At 41.7% G+C, this 19,355-nt stretch overlaps 2 protein-coding genes across 2 annotated transcripts in view; one reads left to right on the top strand and one right to left on the bottom strand.

Moving 5' to 3' along the window:
• The window catches only part of rps6ka5 (ribosomal protein S6 kinase, polypeptide 5), a 32,181-nt gene extending 26,974 nt beyond the window's left edge, over positions 1-5,207 (bottom strand). The window contains exon 1 of the mRNA XM_080750079.1: positions 5,026-5,207. Coding sequence (XP_080606205.1) covers positions 5,026-5,095 — 70 coding nt within the window. The 5' untranslated portion in view covers positions 5,096-5,207. The remainder of the gene's footprint in view (positions 1-5,025) is intronic.
• Positions 5,208-8,031: 2,824 nt separating this feature from the next.
• On the top strand, positions 8,032-18,945 carry hadhab (hydroxyacyl-CoA dehydrogenase trifunctional multienzyme complex subunit alpha b). The gene is made up of 20 exons (XM_080749999.1): positions 8,032-8,158; positions 9,231-9,272; positions 9,368-9,438; positions 9,556-9,689; positions 10,215-10,353; positions 10,434-10,553; positions 10,682-10,784; positions 10,993-11,115; positions 11,229-11,347; positions 12,427-12,483; positions 12,622-12,731; positions 14,505-14,639; positions 14,971-15,142; positions 15,336-15,422; positions 15,815-15,955; positions 16,153-16,221; positions 16,484-16,679; positions 16,846-16,960; positions 17,698-17,843; positions 18,336-18,945. The coding sequence occupies exons 1-20, from the start codon at positions 8,092-8,094 to the stop codon at positions 18,479-18,481; spliced, it is 2,292 nt and encodes a 763-aa protein (XP_080606125.1). The 5' UTR covers positions 8,032-8,091; the 3' UTR covers positions 18,482-18,945.
• Positions 18,946-19,355: the final 410 nt, after the last annotated feature.

Genomic DNA, 19,355 nt, shown 5'->3' on the forward strand with positions numbered 1-19,355 from the left:
TGGATTGAATGGTACATCCACGATATTCAAGGTGGCAACATTACTGTGTACAAAGATTTGCTACATTATCTGTGCAGCAATCTGGCTAGCCATCGTCAAAGAAAAGGGAATGCCCACTCGGGTTGTCCCTCTTCCTTTCCTTTTTTCCTTTTCTCTTCAGAAGCGTAAGCTATCATGACTCTGTCTCGAGAGAATGTCTGTGCAGTGCTTGCTCCGCCGTCATATTAACTTACCGCATTGTGATTTTTGCATGTTAATTATGAATCAATCTAACACGATTAACTTGCAATCTAACAACTTAAGTAGTGCTAACATTAATTAATTACATTCATTCATGTAAACATTAACTGCTGTCAGTTAGCTGTAAGTAGATATGAGCAACTTGTAGTTGCTAATGTTTCCATGCTAACATTGTTTTATTTGTTATTAACAAATAGTTAATATGAGGCAGAGCAAGCACTACACAGATGCAAGTCCGTACACAGTAATGTTGCAACCTATATGTTGGATGTACCATTCAATCCAGTTACTGTAGCACTTATTTTGAATCCTTTTGGGGGTGTTGACATTGTCATCTGCCCATTTGTCAATTTGGTCAAAGAAGTTTGTTGAAAAGAACTAATATTTTAATAATACTAATATTCACTCCATTGTTTGCAATCATAGGCGATTTTAAGGGGTGTCCTAGGGTGCACGTGCAACCCCTGGCCGCCAGGCGGCCATTTTGATTTTTTATTTTTTTGTAATGTAACTTTACATCCACTCAGACCGAATACAACAACACCCCCTAGTGGTAGTGATAGAGGCTGGCAGCTCCAGGCAGCCCCCCCCTCCCCTCCTGATGTGATGTCATATCCACGCGCCAGTATTGAAATTGAAAACAACATCTGTTAAAAATAAAGCATGGAGTTCGAGCTCTTCACTACTATGGACGTGACTACCGGTAGATATTATAATATAGCTGCTTGCCCTGAAACATCACATGGAGAGGATCATTTTGTACCTGACTTTCCTCTACAAAACACAGACCTCAGGCTCTATCAGCCAGGACTCTTGTCTCACTGTGCGTGACTGAACCATTTCCTCCTGACCAGCCCAAGGTAAGACTAAGACAGTCAGATCATGCTTTTATAAACCCTATTATATTAAGCCCAAAATGGTTCTGCCGCCGTGTAGAACCGAACCGATTTTAACTTGAAAAAATGCATTGGGTACAAAATTAACTGCAGAAATCCGCTAAAACAACATTACAAAACCGCTAATATCCGCATTTTTTTTCGCGCGCGCGCGAACGTCGTACACGCACGCTGTGCGCGCGTGCATGAGGTAATAGAGGTCGTGCACCCCTTGCTGGAAGAGGCTAGAGTCGCCTATGTTTGCAATGATTTGTAATGCAGGCTCAGATGTGTTTCCACCCCATGTGGCTATTTCTGAAGGAATGCACACAGTTGGTCTATGTTTGAGGAGGGCATCTTGCCCCATACCAGTAGCTAAGCGCAATCATACCTGCTCCGAGCAGATGATGATTACAAGGGAAAATCCCAGTTGTCCTACGCCCAGTTGTCCCACCTCAGCATTCGTACAGCTACTCAAGTAGTGTACAGCTCTCGCCGAAAATTTGCCGTCCTACTGCTGTAATTATTGTCCACAACATTGCAAGCGGCGCGAAGGCCAGCGGACCTTGGTCCTGCTCTTCGCGCCCGAGCGCCGCAGGCGCGAGTGCCCGCAGTTACGAAGCCGTGGTGAATGCAATCGTTATATTTATGCCCAGGCCGTAAGGCCTGGCCAAGCGCACGATAAACGCATGAATGGGATGAAGATCGCTTGCTTTACAGTCTGTTCGCGGACTAGCCCATACAGCCAGGCTACCGTAGGACAACTGGGACACAGTAGGACAACTGGGACGTAGGACAACTGGGCGTAGGACAACTGGGACTAGCCCGATTACAATAGTCATCATAATCCTCAGTCATCATAATAACTGCTCCTCCCAAACCCTAACAGCTCATTTCCCTTAGCCTCCACCTTCCCTTTAATCAACCACCATCCAGCCAGCCTGACGATGATGCAGGGAGCAATATTAAGCCCACGGTATATCCTCCTCACTATCTCCTCCAGCACCAGAACCTCCTGTGTGAACTTCAGCTCTGCATTCGATTCAACACTGTCTGCTCCAGGACAAGCTCACTCAGCTGAGTCTGCCTGGCTCCACCTGCAGAAGGATCACTTTGTTCCTAGACAGGAAGCAGCCCGTGCAAGCTGGGTGAGCAAACCTAAACCACAAGTTTGTTGACAATACAACAGTCTTCGGTCTGCAGTGGATTAAATTGGTCAACCGAAAGGATCATCTGTGGCTACCAGCCATAACTCCAGGGCCTGCACCTTCAACCCTAGTGGTCACTACTTCTTCCAAAAGCTGTCAGTATATCACTACCTTGCTCCACTCAACACTTTTTACCCTGGCAGTGAGGCTCACATACCACCCCCCAAAGATACCAATATGGAGTATCGAAGGCCAAAGTTAAATTCTGTTCAACTGGTCATTGAATAATCAGGTCATATCAAGTTACCAATCACAAAAGAGAAGTGCCCGAGTGAGTCTATATTTCAAGGTGATGAATCAAAAGATATCCTCTAACAACAGAAACATTGTTGTTGGAGGCAACAATGAAGGCTTTTTAACATTGCTGGCAATGCTGAGAACAATATTTTCACTATATTGTGCAGCCCTACTACTTCTTGAAGAGCTGAGCCAAACAAACGAATGCCGGTTGCACCCACAACAATAACCAATAGCCCAGCCCATCCACAGCTCAGCAGTGGGACTTTGAACGTAACCATTTTATTATTCAAACTAGAAGCAGTGCTCTTCCGAGCACAGGTCTCCACCAGGCCACACAAATTGCCCTGTTATAGCACCACCATGAGGCTGATTTGAGAAATTTGAAGTGGCATTTCTTCCTCTACCTAGTGGGAATGTGCACGCCCAATTTCACCAAGATTGCACGCTGTGTTCATGATTTGAGGCATTTTGTTCAAAACGGAGCAATCCTGCAAACTTTGGAAGCCAATTGTAGCCAATCAGGATGGAATATGGAAAATCGGACGTATCCATGATGATCACATGACTGTGAGTGAGATACTGTCTACCGATTTGTAGGATTTTTGGACAAAATCTGTAGTAGTGTACAGAAATGTGTTTAGCAAACATCGGCCTCATGGTGGCACTAGAACAGGGCCATTTGAAAAATGTGGGGCAGAGGTTCTGAATTGGCATCCAGGGAGTGTGTGTGCTCAGTTTGGCAGCGATTGGGCCAACGGTGCCGGAGATTAGCTGTACACAAACTCGGAGGACGGACGGACGGACGGACGGACGCACGGACGGAAACATACTCTCCCCCTGCCTTCGGCTGGTGGAGACAATTATTATTGTTCAAATTACTTTGAACCGTTGGGTTTCTTGGAAGAGTGTTTTTGGGGTTGATTTTGCAGGCCAATGAACTCAACATGACCTCCTACAATACCTGCTGAGTGAGCCTTAAGGTCTGGGCTGGGTGCAATAATAGAGGCCTATTTTACCATTTTACTGATTTTATATTGTACCAAATGTAAATATTTGATATTGGCACAGTTCAGTAGTAGCCAGGCTGCTGTGTGAAATTATGATAACAATGACAACTAGACTAGTAAGACTATCTGCATATTTAGGGCAGGACAGTAAATGGGAGGGGGATTTAGCTATACATGTTGGTGCCTGAATGAAACATTATAAACCAGTGGTGTTACTGAAACTGCATTCAGCAAGCCTCTGTGTTTAAGTACAAGACTACAGGGTGTTCTCTATTACACAGGCATTATTACAAACATCTGGGAGATTCTTGCAGTGGCTTGTTTCCTGTTTCATGCTACGAATTGTGTGTTACAATTACAAAGTACAGCAACCCATTTATAACAAAATCAATCAGACTTCTTCACTCAGTTTAAGACATGGAATGAGAAATGAAACCATGGTCTGACCAAGTGAGTTAAGAATGACATCTATGACATAATAATCTACAGTATATCACCTATCATTCAGGTAAAAAACACAATATCAGGTACCCATTTTGAGTTTTTCACGTGAATCAACGTTAAATGCAACCTGGTGTTCTTGTGACTGTCCACCCCTCTGCCAGAGTGGACAGTGGAGACATCGCCGTTAGCTAATAGCTGTTCACTGAATGCATGTGTGTGGTCTTTGGTTTGAGAGTTATCTAATGTTATGTCCGCCTAAAAATCCAAACACGTTTCTGTTATTGTGATCCGCAGATTACGGTCATTCGCTGTGTTAACTAGGTTAACAGCAGCCAGTGGTGTAAAGTACATTTACTCAAGTACTGTTCTATAAGTACAATGTTGAGGTATTATTTACTTTACTGGAGTGTTTGTAATTTTCAGTACTTTTACCTCTACTCAACTACATCTCATAGACAAATTACTCCACTACAATTATTGCTGCTATTTCAATGGATTTTTAATACATTTTTAAACATGAAATGGGACCTTCTGCATAATGAGTACTTTCTACTTATGGTGCATTAAGTACATTTTGATATTACTTTTGAAGTTTTACTCGAGTACATTTTGTGTTCTGGACTTTTACTTGTACAAGAGTATTTCTACAATGCAGTATTAATACTTTTACTTAAGTGAAACATATGAGTACCTTTTCCACCACTGGTATTAGCAGCAACTAAGGGTTAGGTAACCGTTTGCTTGCCATAAAGCTACAACTCCCGTGGACGGACGGTTCACAAACGTTAGGATTTCCCTGCCTTTTTTGGACTTTGCCATAAGACTGAGAGGAACATTTATGTTGTAGATAATTGCAAACGCCCATCGAATCGATGGAGGGAAGAAAGGCTACTATAGCCTAACACGTACGCTATCGTTTATCTTGTCACACGTGTTACCAAAAGAAGAAGGGACGGACAGACAGGTAAACACGGGCTATCAAGTGCACAGCTGGCTGGCAGCCAAACTTACCATGTTTTAGCTCGTGTTTCACAGTAACCAGGTCACCTTCTCTGGAAGATCCCTCCATCGGGGATGGCATCGTAATTTCGTATTCCACTGAATGTTGAGACACAGACACCTTGCTATTCACACTAGCAAGTCAGTTTGCAATATATCAACATGGATAAAACAGACTGATTCAGCGAGGTCCGTTAAAGCATTTGCATTAGGAATCGAACTTAAAAAATAAAATAAAAACTATACCAAAAAAGAAATGGGCAGAATATTGCGAAATCTAGTGTAGCAGCAGGAAAATGCAGCGCGAGGAAACACTTGCTTTTACCACCACTACCACTACCATCGCAACCATGCAGCCCTACAGCGTCGATTGGGGTTGCTATGTGAAAAGGTACCCTCTAATTGGCTGTTTCTAGTGTCGATCACATATGGACCGCCTCCGTCGAAGGAATTCCCCTCTACTACACCCATTGGTTGAATATTTGATGTTGTTATCATAGTTGACGATAGATGGCAGCGTTGGATAGCAATACATCCGTACAAGATCAATCTATGAATAAATAGAGAATGTCACCTGAATCACAACTCCAATTCCCATAATCCAACATTATAATGTGTATTATGATTTATTTTTTTTAAAGATGTTTACTTTAAAGGAAGGGGCGGGGCAAGTGATATGTTTTGGTCAAAACAAGTCATTAGTCATCAATTATTCAATAAATCCATACATCATTATGGAGAATTTAGAATTGGTCAATGAATACCAATTCTCCAATGCACCAGCATTGGAGAATAAAGCCAAGCCTAAATTGTACTGGTCCTTCGAGCCAGAACCTTTAACTGCTATGGTCATATGTCATAATATCTGGACTATGTGTTTGCCATGCCATCATTTACATGTCATGTAAAGTCATAATATATGTACTGTGTTTGCCAATCCATCATTGACATGCAATATTATTTGGACTGTTTGCCATGAAATGCCATGCCATGTCATAATATCTGGACTGTTTGCCATGACATCGTGTCATGGCAAACAGTCCAGATATTATGGCATGTCATTGACATGCGATAATATCTGAACTGTTTGCCATGCCATATGATAATATCTGACTGTGTTTTATATGACTGAAAAGCTGCTCCTATGCAGCACTGGCTGGGACACACCCATGTTATTTTAGCCTTACTGTGTAAGAGAATGACAAGAATGAATATATTAATATTATTGTATTACCTAAAATTGTAGTTTGTAGCTTGTAGTAAGAAATTACAAAAAAAAAACTACCTGAGTCGAGTCAGTCGACACGCCACATGAATAGGAATGTAGTTGAACTACCAGCATACCTACAGCAATATGTATGTCAGTCAGCCATTCATGTATGCATTTATAGTCAGGGCTGAAGGCTGATCCTGCTGCAACAGATGCAAACATGTCCCGATAGTGCCTACAAGTTATCCAGGTGCTCACATGTCCCTAGTGCCCAGATGGTTTTAGTGCCCTGTAGTGTGCCCACCTCTCCAGGTGCCCACTCATCCAAGTGGCAACATAGTGTCCAGGTGCCCACATGTTCCTAGTGCCCAGATGGTTTTAGTGCCCTGTAGCCCAAGTGCCCACCTCTCCAGGTGCTCACATGTCCCTAGTGCCCAGATGGTTTTGGTGCCCTGTAGTCCAAGTGCCCACCTCTCCAGGTGCCCACCCATCCAAGTGCCAACATGTCCCTAGTGTCCAGGTGCCCACATGTCCCTAGTGCTCAGATGGTTTTGGTGCACAGTTATCCCAGACAGCAGTGCCCACTGCCCAGATGGTTTTGTTGGCAGGTGCCCACCTGACCTGTTACCGTCGGCTGTTTGTAGCCCAAGGTATGTTTTTCATGCTACAAAATTGCTTGCAATGGATTCAGACCTCTCCACATGCTACTTAAAGAAGATTTTTTTGTGGGGGTCTTTTTGGAGCTGTGTGGAACACAAGCTCCCTATACGTGGCCGTGTGTGTGGGTCTGTCTGTCTCCGTCCGTGTCTGTATGTAGCCTAAACTTCGGCGCGTAACTAGTGCCGCACCATTTACGCCACTCGTGCAATATATACATCAAAATGTGCGGCTCGGCCGGGAATGGTGTTCTATTACCTTTCGTTCCGATCCGCCTTACCATGCCGACGTAATCGGCAAAAAACGATGCTTAATTGTCCCCATTGACTTATAATGGGACAATGCAAGAAATCACTTTCAAGTATTTTTCTCTCGTAAACCATAGGAGCTACAGTTTCAAACCTCGGAGAGGAGATTCATAATGATTTTAAGAATGAATCGAAAAATAATTACATCACTCGGCCTCATGGTGGCGCTATAACGGCCCACTTTACGTTTTGCCCCGTAACTCTTGAACCGTAGATCGGAAAATTAAAATTCTTTTTTCCCTGGATTCCTTGGGTCAAGACGCATCTCCCCATATAGGCCACGCCCATTTGCGCCAGGATAGATTTTCCGCCATCTTGAATTTTCTCCAAAACACACTTTTTGCTCCTTTTCCTACATATTTTCTTCAAATGTCACAAAAATCGGTACACATGATCCTGGGTGACCAGAGAGGTGCTGTTGAGTCTAGCCTGCCCTGAGCATCAACTGCAATACACACACACACACACACACACACACACACACACACACACACACAGCTCCACTTCGAACAGAGGTTCGAACTTAGTATGTGAATGGACCCAAACTTGAACCCCCTGAATTTACCTTGTCTGATCCACTAAATATATAATTCACAACCTTTAATTTGTTATTTATGTTATTTATGATTACTATTGCAATTTCTTGGCTGGACTAAACAGACCCAACACATGATCCATCATTGAAAGCGGCGCAGTGATCAGCATCATACCACAACCAATCAACCGCTGGGTCGTTCTCGTAACAGCCAATCAACTGCGAGTCCGCTCTAAGCTCAGCCAATCGACTTTGGTCTCGGCACCGTCTCTCTTTCCCGGAAATAAAATCAAGTCATCGCAGGCAATTTCAGTACTGTCTGTCTGTCAGTCAGTCTGCTGTTGACTGTACTTGACCTCCTTTCCAACATGGCTGGTGTTCGAGCCCTTGGTGCGCTCTCCAGAATAGCATCAAGGAGATACGCTCTCATTTCAGGTACAACTGACTTAATTTCTGTGAAGGATTACATTTTTAAAAGAGCCCAGTGTTAAGTTGACCATTGGGAAGAATTAGCCTAGCGGCAAGTTAGCTCGGTGCTGATCGTCTCAATGAAGGCTAACACATACCAAGCCTTTGTTTTTATATTATTATTCCACTTCGCACACATCTAATAACACAACACAGGCTTGTCATGTCAGTGAATACCTCTTCACACATAGGGGCTTGAGGACAACAACATGTAACTCCTGGAAAAAGTGAAATTATAGTAGTATGAGCTTAGATAACTGGCTAGCGAAACCAGGCTAGAATGGGACCAATTCGCTCTGCACATTGCAGATCCGGTTATGAACGGATACGGAAACTGTTAATGTTTTGTGTGCAAATTACAGGTTGCAGTAGGCGGTTTGTAGACCGGATCTGAGCACTGAGCAGTTAAATGGAACTTAATATTGGTACTGCGGAAAGCCCGGTAAAGCGAGGTTAAACCAGGCCCCGTGTTTGATCGAAATACGTGTTTGGTATAGCTTTATTACTGTTAAACGTTTGATTTCTCTAATGGCATTCACTTCAGTTCTTGGTTTGATGATGGATATTGACCGTAATGTTGTTGTGTGGCTAAGTTGCCATTCATTTTATTATTCATTTGACTTTTCTGTGTGGGAGGGGGGCGGGGAATGTAGGTGAGAGGGCACGTTTCAGTGGATTTGCATGCGGTGTGTCCTGGCAGACTGACTGCGAGTCTTTTCAGGTCACAAGTTCTCACAACACAGATTAGAACTGTCAGTCAGTTTGTCTTGAGTGCCAGACAGTTCAGAAGTTGTCCCAGCTAGGAAGTGATATTTCATAACAGTTGTGCTGCAGGGGTACTGTAGATGGAACACAGTCAAATCCTTTTAACCCTGAGAGTGTACAAATGTAAACAAATGGATCTGGATACTGGATCCATTTGGTTAAATGTGTATACTGTATCTGATTTACAAAACGATATAGTGTTTACATTTATTTTACTGTGCAACAGTCCTTGTTCTGTGATTGCATACACTTATGACGTTCCTTTTCCTCACAGGCACTACTTATCGTACCTTCTCAGTTGCACCTGCCATGCAAGGTAATTTAAAATCATATGCTGTGGACAGTGGACATAATGGTACATTTGGTTAACTTTCTATCTCACTGCATATTACTTGTCTTGTATACTTTTAGCCAGAACTCACGTAAGCTATGAAGTCAAAGACGATGTCGCTGTTGTACGGATCAATGACCCAAACTCCAAGGTATGAAGTGAACCACTGACTGCATGTTAGCAGCACTAATGTAATGCAAGATGATGGTTGTCATTTAGGACCTGTGTACCCAAGCATAGAAGTTAACTCTGTCTTATGTATTTTCAGGTCAACACTTTATCGGTACAAATGCAAAAGGAGATGGCAGAAGTTATGGAGGAGATATGGGGAAATAATTCGGTTCAAAGTGCTGTTCTCATCTCCTCAAAGCCTGGTTGCTTCATTGCAGGAGCTGATATTAAGTAAGAATTAATGGACCTAGCCCTTACAATGTATCTGATGTACAGAATTATTTAACGATTATTACATTATTATTATTGCCTCAAGTTCTGCTACTTGCCATGTGTAAATGACACTCCTCTGATTTCACTTGTGTATTACACCTGTAATTCACAAAATTACATCTGTAATTCACAAGTGATTGTTTATTAGGGCGGCTGTGGCTCAGGAGGTAGAGCAGCTCGTCCAATGATCCGTGGGTTCATTGGACAGCGGTTTGAATCCCGGCTCCACCTGTCCACATGTCAAAGTGTCCTTTGACTTAAAAAATACATTGCAATGGGAGAATAGAATGGATATTTCCTATTCCATGTCAGACATGGAAGAGGATGTACTCAATCCATGGGGACCTCTGTAATGCTTATTTTCCATAATATAGATGCATTGGTTATGAACATTGATGTAGGGCACTCATCACCCATCTACACTTTTCTCTGTTTATGGGAATGTCTAAAATGTCATTTTAATGTCCTTCCAATTGTCTGCAGTATGATCCAGGCTTGCAACAGTGAAGATGAAGTGACCAAACTGTCTCAGGAAGGGCAAAAGATGTTTGAGAAAATTGAGAAGTCTCCTAAACCCATTGTTGCTGCCATCAATGGTTCTTGTTTAGGTGGCGGTCTGGAGGTGATAAAAAAGCTCTTTTAAAACTTGAATATGTTTTATTTTACTGGACATTATTTAACTGCATATAATGTACATTTCAGTTTGCCATCGCATGCCAGTACAGAATTGCAACTAAGAGCAAGAAGACAGTCCTTGGCACCCCCGAGGTGATGTTGGGTCTTTTACCTGGAGCTGGAGGGACACAAAGACTCCCTAAAATGGTTGGTAATACCACTTGAGAAAATTCTTTAGTGTACACAAAACTCTTAAATGTGTTGTATTGTGAGCGTATTCTCTACCACCACCAGTCTCTTGTTATAACAAAGCGAATATTGCAATTGTCTTTTAGCTTGGACTTCCCAGTGCCTTTGATATGATGTTGACTGGCAGAAATATCAGAGCAGATAAAGCCAAGAAGATGGGGCTTGTACATCAGCTTGTAGACCCGCTTGGTAAAGCCCTATCCCTAATTCTTTTCATCCATTGTTAGTTTGAAATTCTCCTTGTGAGTGATGTTGAGCTGTGCTCCAGTAGTGCAAGCCGTGGCCACATGCATAATTTGGTTTGTTGGATGAAAGTGAACTTAAAATATTCTAATTAAATTGACAGGTTTAGACAAATGTTTTTGGGTTTTAATCTATTTTACATGTTGTGTTTTAGGCCCTGGCCTTAAGGGGCCAGAGGAAAGGACAATGGAGTATCTTGAGGAAATTGCTATTGAATGTGCCAAAGGAATTGCCAATAAGAAAATCGCACTCTCCAAACCAAAAGGCATGATGCAGAGTAAGTAAAAATGGAAAATAAACCAACAGAAAAGTAGTTTTTCCCACCTTTCATGATCAAAGCATATTAAGGAATTAAGCAATTGAGGGTTTTGTTTTTTGTTTTCTCTATAGAGATTCAGGACTACATTATGAGCTATGAGATGGTGCGGAATCAAATTTACAGAACTGTCCATGGAAAGGTTATGAAGCAGAGCAAGGGACTTTACCCAGCACCCCTCAAGATCATAGATGTAAGTTTAAGGTTTTTTATAAGCTTTCATTTTAACTATTGTGAGTTGTGACTGAACTGAAATGTCAAGAACTGAACTCGGGTTTTGTCACACGGTATCCTCTGCCCTATTCTCTTCCGTGGAAACCCAGCCAACATTATCCATGTATTGTAGCTTGGAGATGTCTTTTAATTTCTTGTTAAAATAGACGACTACATTTGGCCGTCTTTTGTTCCTTTTCAATTCTAGTCCAGAATTTGCTCTATTGGGCTTCCCATTTTATTTGTTATAAATGGTTCATTCTTTACTGTCCCTCTTGACTAAAATAATACTGGTCCCATCCTCTTTTACAGTACACTTTAAGACATAATAAGACAGAATAAAGCCATAATAAGAAATAATGTGTTGGTAATTTGAGCTATTATATTTTATTAGACAGAAACAAAGACAGAATAGTAGAAAGAGCGAATACATTCTCTGGCACCGTCACCTGCCGCGGAACTGCAGCGGCAGACACTGCCGCACGACCGCTAGTTCGACCAGCAGTCGCACTGCATCGCCGGCGATAGGACCAGCAGTCCCGCCAGTAGGACCGGCGGCCGCCGCACGGACCGGCAGGTCCCGTAGCGGTAAACTGCCTGTCCGTGCGGTGGTGGCTGAGACAGAATAGCAGAAAGCGAATACATTATCTGGCACCGGCATCGCTGGTAACTGCCGCGGCAGCCACCACCGCACGGATGGGCAGTTTACCGCTACGGGACCTGCCGGTCCGTGCGGCGGCCGCTGGTCCTACTGGCGGGACTGCTGGTCCTATCGCCGGCGATGCAGTGCGACTGCTGGTCGAACTAGCGGTCGTGCGGCAGTGTCTGCCGCTGCAGTTCCGCGGCAGGTGACGGTGCCAGAGAATGTATTCGCTCTTTCTACTATTCTGTCTTTGTTTCTGTCTAATAAAATATATTAGCTCTAATTACCAACACATTATTTCTTATTATGGCTTTATTCTGTCTTATTATGTCTTAAAGTGTACTGTAAAAGAGGATGGACCGGGACATTTCTCTTAATCCTTTTAAGACTTGAAATTATTAACATTTGTTTTTCAGTCTGTAAAGGCTGGAGTGGAACAGGGTCCCACTTCTGGATATCTCGCTGAATCTCAGGTGAGGGGGAAATGCATTGTTTCTCTACATCAACGCGTATGGAAATGTACATATATACATACTGAACATACATAAATTGCTGTTTCTGTGCTCTTGTAACTAATTTCCATGTTTCGTTTACATTAATTTTTTACACAGAACTTTGGTCAGCTGGCAAGAACCAGTGAGTCACAAGCCCTCATTGGCCTTTACCATGGCCAAGTTGCCTGCAAGAAAAACCGCTTTGGAGCCCCTGAAAGAGCTGTGAAGTAAGCTAATGTAAAGAGACTTGAAGGGCCCTATTTTGGGGCAGGCGGATTGGCATGAGGCTTGCTGTAAATGGGTGAATTGACCATTTCCAGAGGTGAAGTGGTGTGATTTTTTTCCCTGCCTGCATGTGTTTGGAATTTTGGGGCCTCGCTGTGCACTGTGTGGGAGAAGTGCAGCAGGGGATTTGTTTTGTAAAAATCAGCAGTGCACTGCAATTCTGGGGTCAATAGTGATCAGGACCTGTGCTGCCTGCCTGCCTGCCTGGACCAGTTATAGCGATCAGGGGTGTCGCACCAAATTCTGGGCCCCGGGTACAAGGATTCACTGTGTTATTTTGCTTTAACTATTGAAAAATAGCAGCTGCGAGCTTGTAGATTTGATATTTCATTTAAATCGTGAAAGTTTGTGCAAGTTTTTGAATATTTAAATTCCTTCTAAGGTTTTTAAAAAAAAACTACGTTTCTATGTCGGTGGTGCTCAAACATTTTCATGTGAAGGACCCCCAAAATGATATGTATTTGGCCATGGACCTCCATCTCGAAATATTTAGTTCCGGGATCCCCCCAGAAGCAAAATATGAGTTACAAATGTTCACTTAAAAAATACATATATTCAAAGACTTGCACACAATTTCATGACTCGCAGCGTGGCACTCGGTGCCGCACTGTGAGCTTGTAGATCTGCTATTTTTCAATAGCTGAAGTATAAAATAATTAAGGCCTCTCCACCTTGAGCCCTAGTAACTCAGTCCCACTTTCCCCCCTTGTGACGCCCCTGATACCGATATGCGCGCTCGCCCATTGCTATTTTTGCACACTTTAATTGGTGTAAGCGCATCCAGAATGCTGTCATGCCTTTCATTTTGGTATGAATACCTCAAGTTGGAAAATATTTCAGGATGTTTTATTATTATGCATCTATTACTGATTGGTCAACTACTGTAGATAGATTATTACACATAATGCCTGTTCCAGGTTCTGTTGGGCTTGCTGGACATCATTGACTTATATTGATATTTAAAGAAGTGGAGGTACTTCTGTGGCCTATTGGCTGCTTGGTCCAGCGGTTTGTGAGAATAACTCTGGACAGACAGACAGAGCCACGGAATAAAAATGACTGCTGCAAGGACTTCCTTGGCGGACATCTGATCAGGGCCTGCTTTATGTCCAGACTGACCTAAAGTGAACCCTTAGCAGATGTCTGCCTTGGAGGTTAGTTTTATTTGCTGATTATGAACTGGGCTGAGAAACCTTTCTCACGGGACCAGTTCTTATTTCCTCCCTATATACAATAAAAAATGTCTGCGAGATTCTGTATATTATTGATGACTTTACCTCCCACACAAGAATATGCACGCGTTTACACGCTCGTGCACCGTTCGGTGCCGTCCGTGCGTCCGTGTGGGAATTTTTCCGACCACACGGCGTCCGGTCGCGTCCGGCCTCCAAAGCGCTACTGTCCATGACATGAAGATTGCTAGTGCTCTGCTCTTAAAGCTAATGAAAAGCATTACCGGTACTTTGATTTGAAACATGCAATACACCCATTCTCCCAATAATAATATTTTGAGCCTAATCCAACCCACCTGCCTCGTCACTTTAACCTTCTCAAGTCCAGAAAATGCCACATGTTATGCACGACCCACCATGCTATTGACAGTGCTGCACGCCACTTTGTCTGTTTCCCCAAAATATGGCATGACATTTTACAATCCTTTCAATTAGATTATTGGCTAAGTGTCTGTTTTTGTGCCTCTTATTATTATTGAACAGAACACTGGCCATCTTGGGAGCAGGTCTGATGGGGGCTGGCATTGCCCAGGTAACAGTGGACAAAGGTGTGCACACAATCCTGAAGGACACCACAGTGGAGGGATTGGCAAGAGGACAGCAGCAGGTCTACAAAGGGTGAGACCAAATAAGGTCATCTTGTCTGTCCATTTATTTAGAATGTTGATAAAACATTTGACCCAGATCTGTGGTATGTTAAACCAAATTGATGGCATTTTTGAGAATTCTCCCAAGTCGGTTCTTTTTTTAATACAGTACTTCAATCCCTCAGTTTACTATACTTGTTGTGTATCAGGTGTATATATATATTATAACTCTATACTTGTGTATCAGGTACATTATATATATATATATAACTCAACACGTACTTGAGTAGGAGTGAGCAAAGTGAGAAATTGTATGGCTTTCGTTGAATCACCTCTGAATAATGTTTTTTTTTTTTTACCAGGCTTAATGACAAGACCAAAAAAAAGAACATCACATCCTTTGAGAGGGACTCCATACTTTCCAATCTGACTGGCATGTTAGACTACAGTGGATTTGAAAAGGCTGACATGGTTATTGAAGCTGTGTTTGAAGACATCAACATTAAACATAAAGTCATAAAAGAGGTTGAGGCTGTAAGTAACTTCATGCCATATTATGTCCTGTGCTTATTCAGGAAAGGTCTTTATATTGTGGGATTGTCATTAAAGTATTTCCTAAAAATACTAAGCTTTTACTAAGCTTAATTTAAATATTTCAACAGTTATTGTTTGATGCTTAATTAATCATTCATATTTAAGTTATTAATCCACAAGCCTTTGTTTTCAGGTGATTCCCCCACATTGTATATTTGCCACCAACACATCTGCTCTACCAATTAAAGATATCGCTGCTGCCAGCAAGAGACCAGACAAGGTGGGTAATGGTAATCTCTATGAATATTATAGTATAGTAATATAATATTTACACATTTGCTTTCTTTGCACTCTTATTTATGTGATAATTTACATCGTTTGATTAGGGTTCATGCCATTTACTCTGATCTTGCACTAATTGTAAATGTAAGCCAGAAATCTTGTTATGTACAAAGGTTTCTATAGGTCTGTTCAGCATTTCTTCAAATGTGTATGTTAAAAACTGAAAGCAATAAAACGTATTAATCGCAAAAATCCCTTTTCTTATATACATATGATTATAATGACTTTGTTCGCTAGTCACACTAATTGTACAGGAATTGTCCTTGTGACAATGGAACAGATGCTGACAGTGGCATATTTTTTTAATGGTTTTCTGTTCTCTGGCCCTAGGTCATTGGAATGCACTACTTCTCTCCAGTGGACAAGATGCAGCTCCTGGAGATTATCACCACTGATCAGACCTCAAAGGACACTACTGCCTCTGCTGTGGCAGTGGGTCTGAAACAGGGCAAAGTCATCATAGTTGTGGGGGTGAGATAAGTACTGCAGCTTCATGTTAGCAAGATTGCAAGTAAATGTCTAATACAACTTGATATTTGCCAGTAAAGTACTGATATTTCTGATGATAGAATTCTCTTTTTTTAAGACTCAACAACACAAATCTTGGGTAGAAATTGAACAACAACTGGGAAAGCATATTTTGACTTCTCAGATTTTGTCCTCTACAGGATGGACCTGGATTCTATACTACAAGGTGTTTAGCTCCCATGTTGGCAGAAGCAGTGAGAGTACTTCAGGTTAGTAGTGTCAGGGGGTGAAACCCAACCACGAAGTTAATAAGTTGTAGCCTCTCCCATATTGCTTGACTGAATGTATGAGTATTGAGTAAATGGAAGTGCTCGAGACTCAATACATATCAATACAAACTAAATAAACAACAAAAGATGGAGTGCACTGGTTGTAATAACAAATCCCAACACTGAAGTTATGGGGCACTTTTATATACTTGCACTTGCTTTTTATTTTGGGTGATTTTGTGTATATTTTTTGTACTTGCAGGAAGGAGTTGACCCCAAGAAGCTGGATTCACTAACCACAGGCTTTGGGTTCCCAGTTGGTGCAGCAACGTTGGCTGATGAAGTCGGCATTGATGTTGCTGCCCATGTGGCAGAGGACCTGGGTAAAGCTTTCGGCTCTCGCTTCGGTGGCGGAAACGTGGAAGTCCTTAAAACCATGGTGGAACTGGGATTCAAGGGTATGATCATTCTACCTGAAGGACTGTAATTTTATATTATCTAAATAAAATATTTCACATTTGAAATCTATATCAATTGTAGGTTGCATGATTGTTTTAAAAAAACAACAAGTAATGTATAGTTGCATAAATGTATTAATCCTTACCATGTCTTTTTAATCCAAAGGTCGTAAATCAGGAAAGGGTTGTTATGTCTACCAGCCAGGCCTCAAAGTCAAAGATGTCAACCCTGATATTGAGGACATCCTGGAGAAATACAAGATGACACCAAATCCTGCTGTGTAAGTTAAAATTGGAGAATTTTAACTGAATTATACTGTATGCTGCATCTCTTTATCTACAGTACCTTTGCTTGAACCTTGATTACGCCTGGTCATCATGGCTTTGACTTAATCACTGGATTTGATTCTTTGTAATCTCTGGGCACCACTTATGGTGGAATTATATCATGGCCACAGAAAAAAACTTGTTTCAGTTTAATCACTGTTCAAAATCAATGCTCATAATATCAAACTGCATGTAAACATAACTGTAATAAACAATCTGTATCAGCTGTTTGGAACATTGATTATATGCTGTCAATTGTAAAAGTAAAACATATAAACAAACCCACTTTTTTGTTGGTAAGTGGCCATGCTATTCCTATGATAATGCATTCATGATAGGATGTCTTGCAGTGCTTTATACATATATAATTTCTGTAGCTGTAGCTTTATGTGGCAGGGTTCTTGGCCCTGCACAAAACCCTTGAGAGGTGGGTTGGCTTTAATGATGAACAGTTATACAGTATATGTCAAGCTTAAACAATCAGTTGCCCATTTTGCTTCTGTGGAGAAAATATAATGTTGCAATAACATTTGAATTATATTCAACAGTAGGTCTGTAGTTTTAAAATGGATGCTTGATGAATCTGGCATGATCAATGCAAATTATATCAACCTTTGAGTCTGTACTATCAGAATATGTATTAAAAAATGATGTACTAAGTTTGTTGCTGTCTTCGCTTCGCTTCCTTCAGGTCCTCAGATTCTGATGTCCAGTATCGTCTGGTCTCACGGTTCGTCAATGAGGCAGTGCTTTGTCTGCAGGAGGGCATCCTCAACGGTCCTGTGGAGGGAGATATTGGGGCAGTGTTTGGACTGGGATTCCCTCCTTGTCTTGGAGGTCAGCATTCAACTACATTTCTGATCACAAAAGCAGCTCATGTTTTGCCTGTTGGAACGGTTCATACTGAACAAAACAATGACACTTTTTCTCTGTTTGACATCATTACACATTATGAAAGAAGGCTTAAATTGATGAGTCTCAGCATTTACTAAATGAGTGTATGTGCAGTGCACAGTGATGTAGTAGACCTATCTACCAGTGGTGAAGTCTAATAGCCTTTTATTCTTGACTTGTGTGACTGATTTTAAAATAATGGAATCTGTGGAGGTGGTCATGTAAAGTGATGGCTGTTTTTCCTGCACAAAAACACATTACAAACAACATAGTCATCCTTTACTCTTTCACAATGGTTCTGCTGCAAATAATGTCTAGAGGGTACGCTCATATGGACCAGTGACTGAATGATAGAAGTGTTGACTATTTGTAGCATTTAAATGTAAAGTCTCCCATCATGTGAAGCAAACCTAATAGTTATCTTCTGTTGTTCAGGTCCATTCAGGTTTGTGGACTCCTTTGGTGCCGACAAGCTGGTGGAGAAGATGAGGAGATTTGAAGCGGTCTATGGAAATCAGTTCACCCCATGCCAACTATTGCTTGACCATGCAAAGGACCCCAGCAAGAAGTTTCACAAGTGAACACCATGTGCTGAAACGAACTCATGCAGTCTGCCACTAGAACGTGCCTAACATTTGCGTGGATCACAAAAGAGCAAGAAAAGAAATGCAATGTCCAAACTGAAGCAGAGCAAGAACATACTTTAAAAATACAATGTCCTCTGTCCAAACTCAAGCATTTTGATTGTCAAAGATGGATATGGTCTTTTTTTGCACTTTTTTGAACATAATTCCTGAAGTTCCTACTAAGTTATGAACCAAGAGTCAAGAGTTTTGATAGATTTAACACTATTACAAATGTTTAAAAAATGTAGATGCAAATAAATTCCAAGTTGAACTGAAGTATGGTCAGTAGATGTTTATTAATAAGTAGAATTGACTGTTGTTGTTTTTTTTTTTTTACATTAAAGACTGGCCTTATTCTGTGGTGTGGGCACTTATGTATTATATTTGAACCCGTAAATAAAACTTTGTTATTGAATCAATACGAATACTTGTAATTGGCTGTGGGTGTTAATTGGAGTCTAATTTATTATATTTACAGCATTAATATCAGCTGCATCATGGAAAGGTTTCTGAAATCCAATTTGTTGTGCAAGTCACATGTCTTCTCCATTGTCCGCAGAGTAGGTAGGGTGTGTGCATCGGGTACCAGTCTGGCTGGGTTGGGCGTGTGTGGGTTTTTACTCCGGCGGAGGCGCATTTCGCAGCATCCTTTGTATCATGCATCGTCGCTTGACAGCTACAGAGCGCGAAGGTGGAGAAAACGCAACGTTCATCAGGACATCCAAACGATTATACAAACTGGGCTACGGCGATGGAGAGATCCCATGGGAGAGATGAGGTGTGTCTGTGTCTCGACTGCGTGACCGCTTTTTCTAAATGAACGTGCATA

The sequence above is a fragment of the Nannobrachium achirus genome, assembly GCF_963921795.1.
Source record: "Nannobrachium achirus genome assembly, chromosome: 20".
Taxonomy (NCBI): domain Eukaryota; kingdom Metazoa; phylum Chordata; class Actinopteri; order Myctophiformes; family Myctophidae; genus Nannobrachium; species Nannobrachium achirus.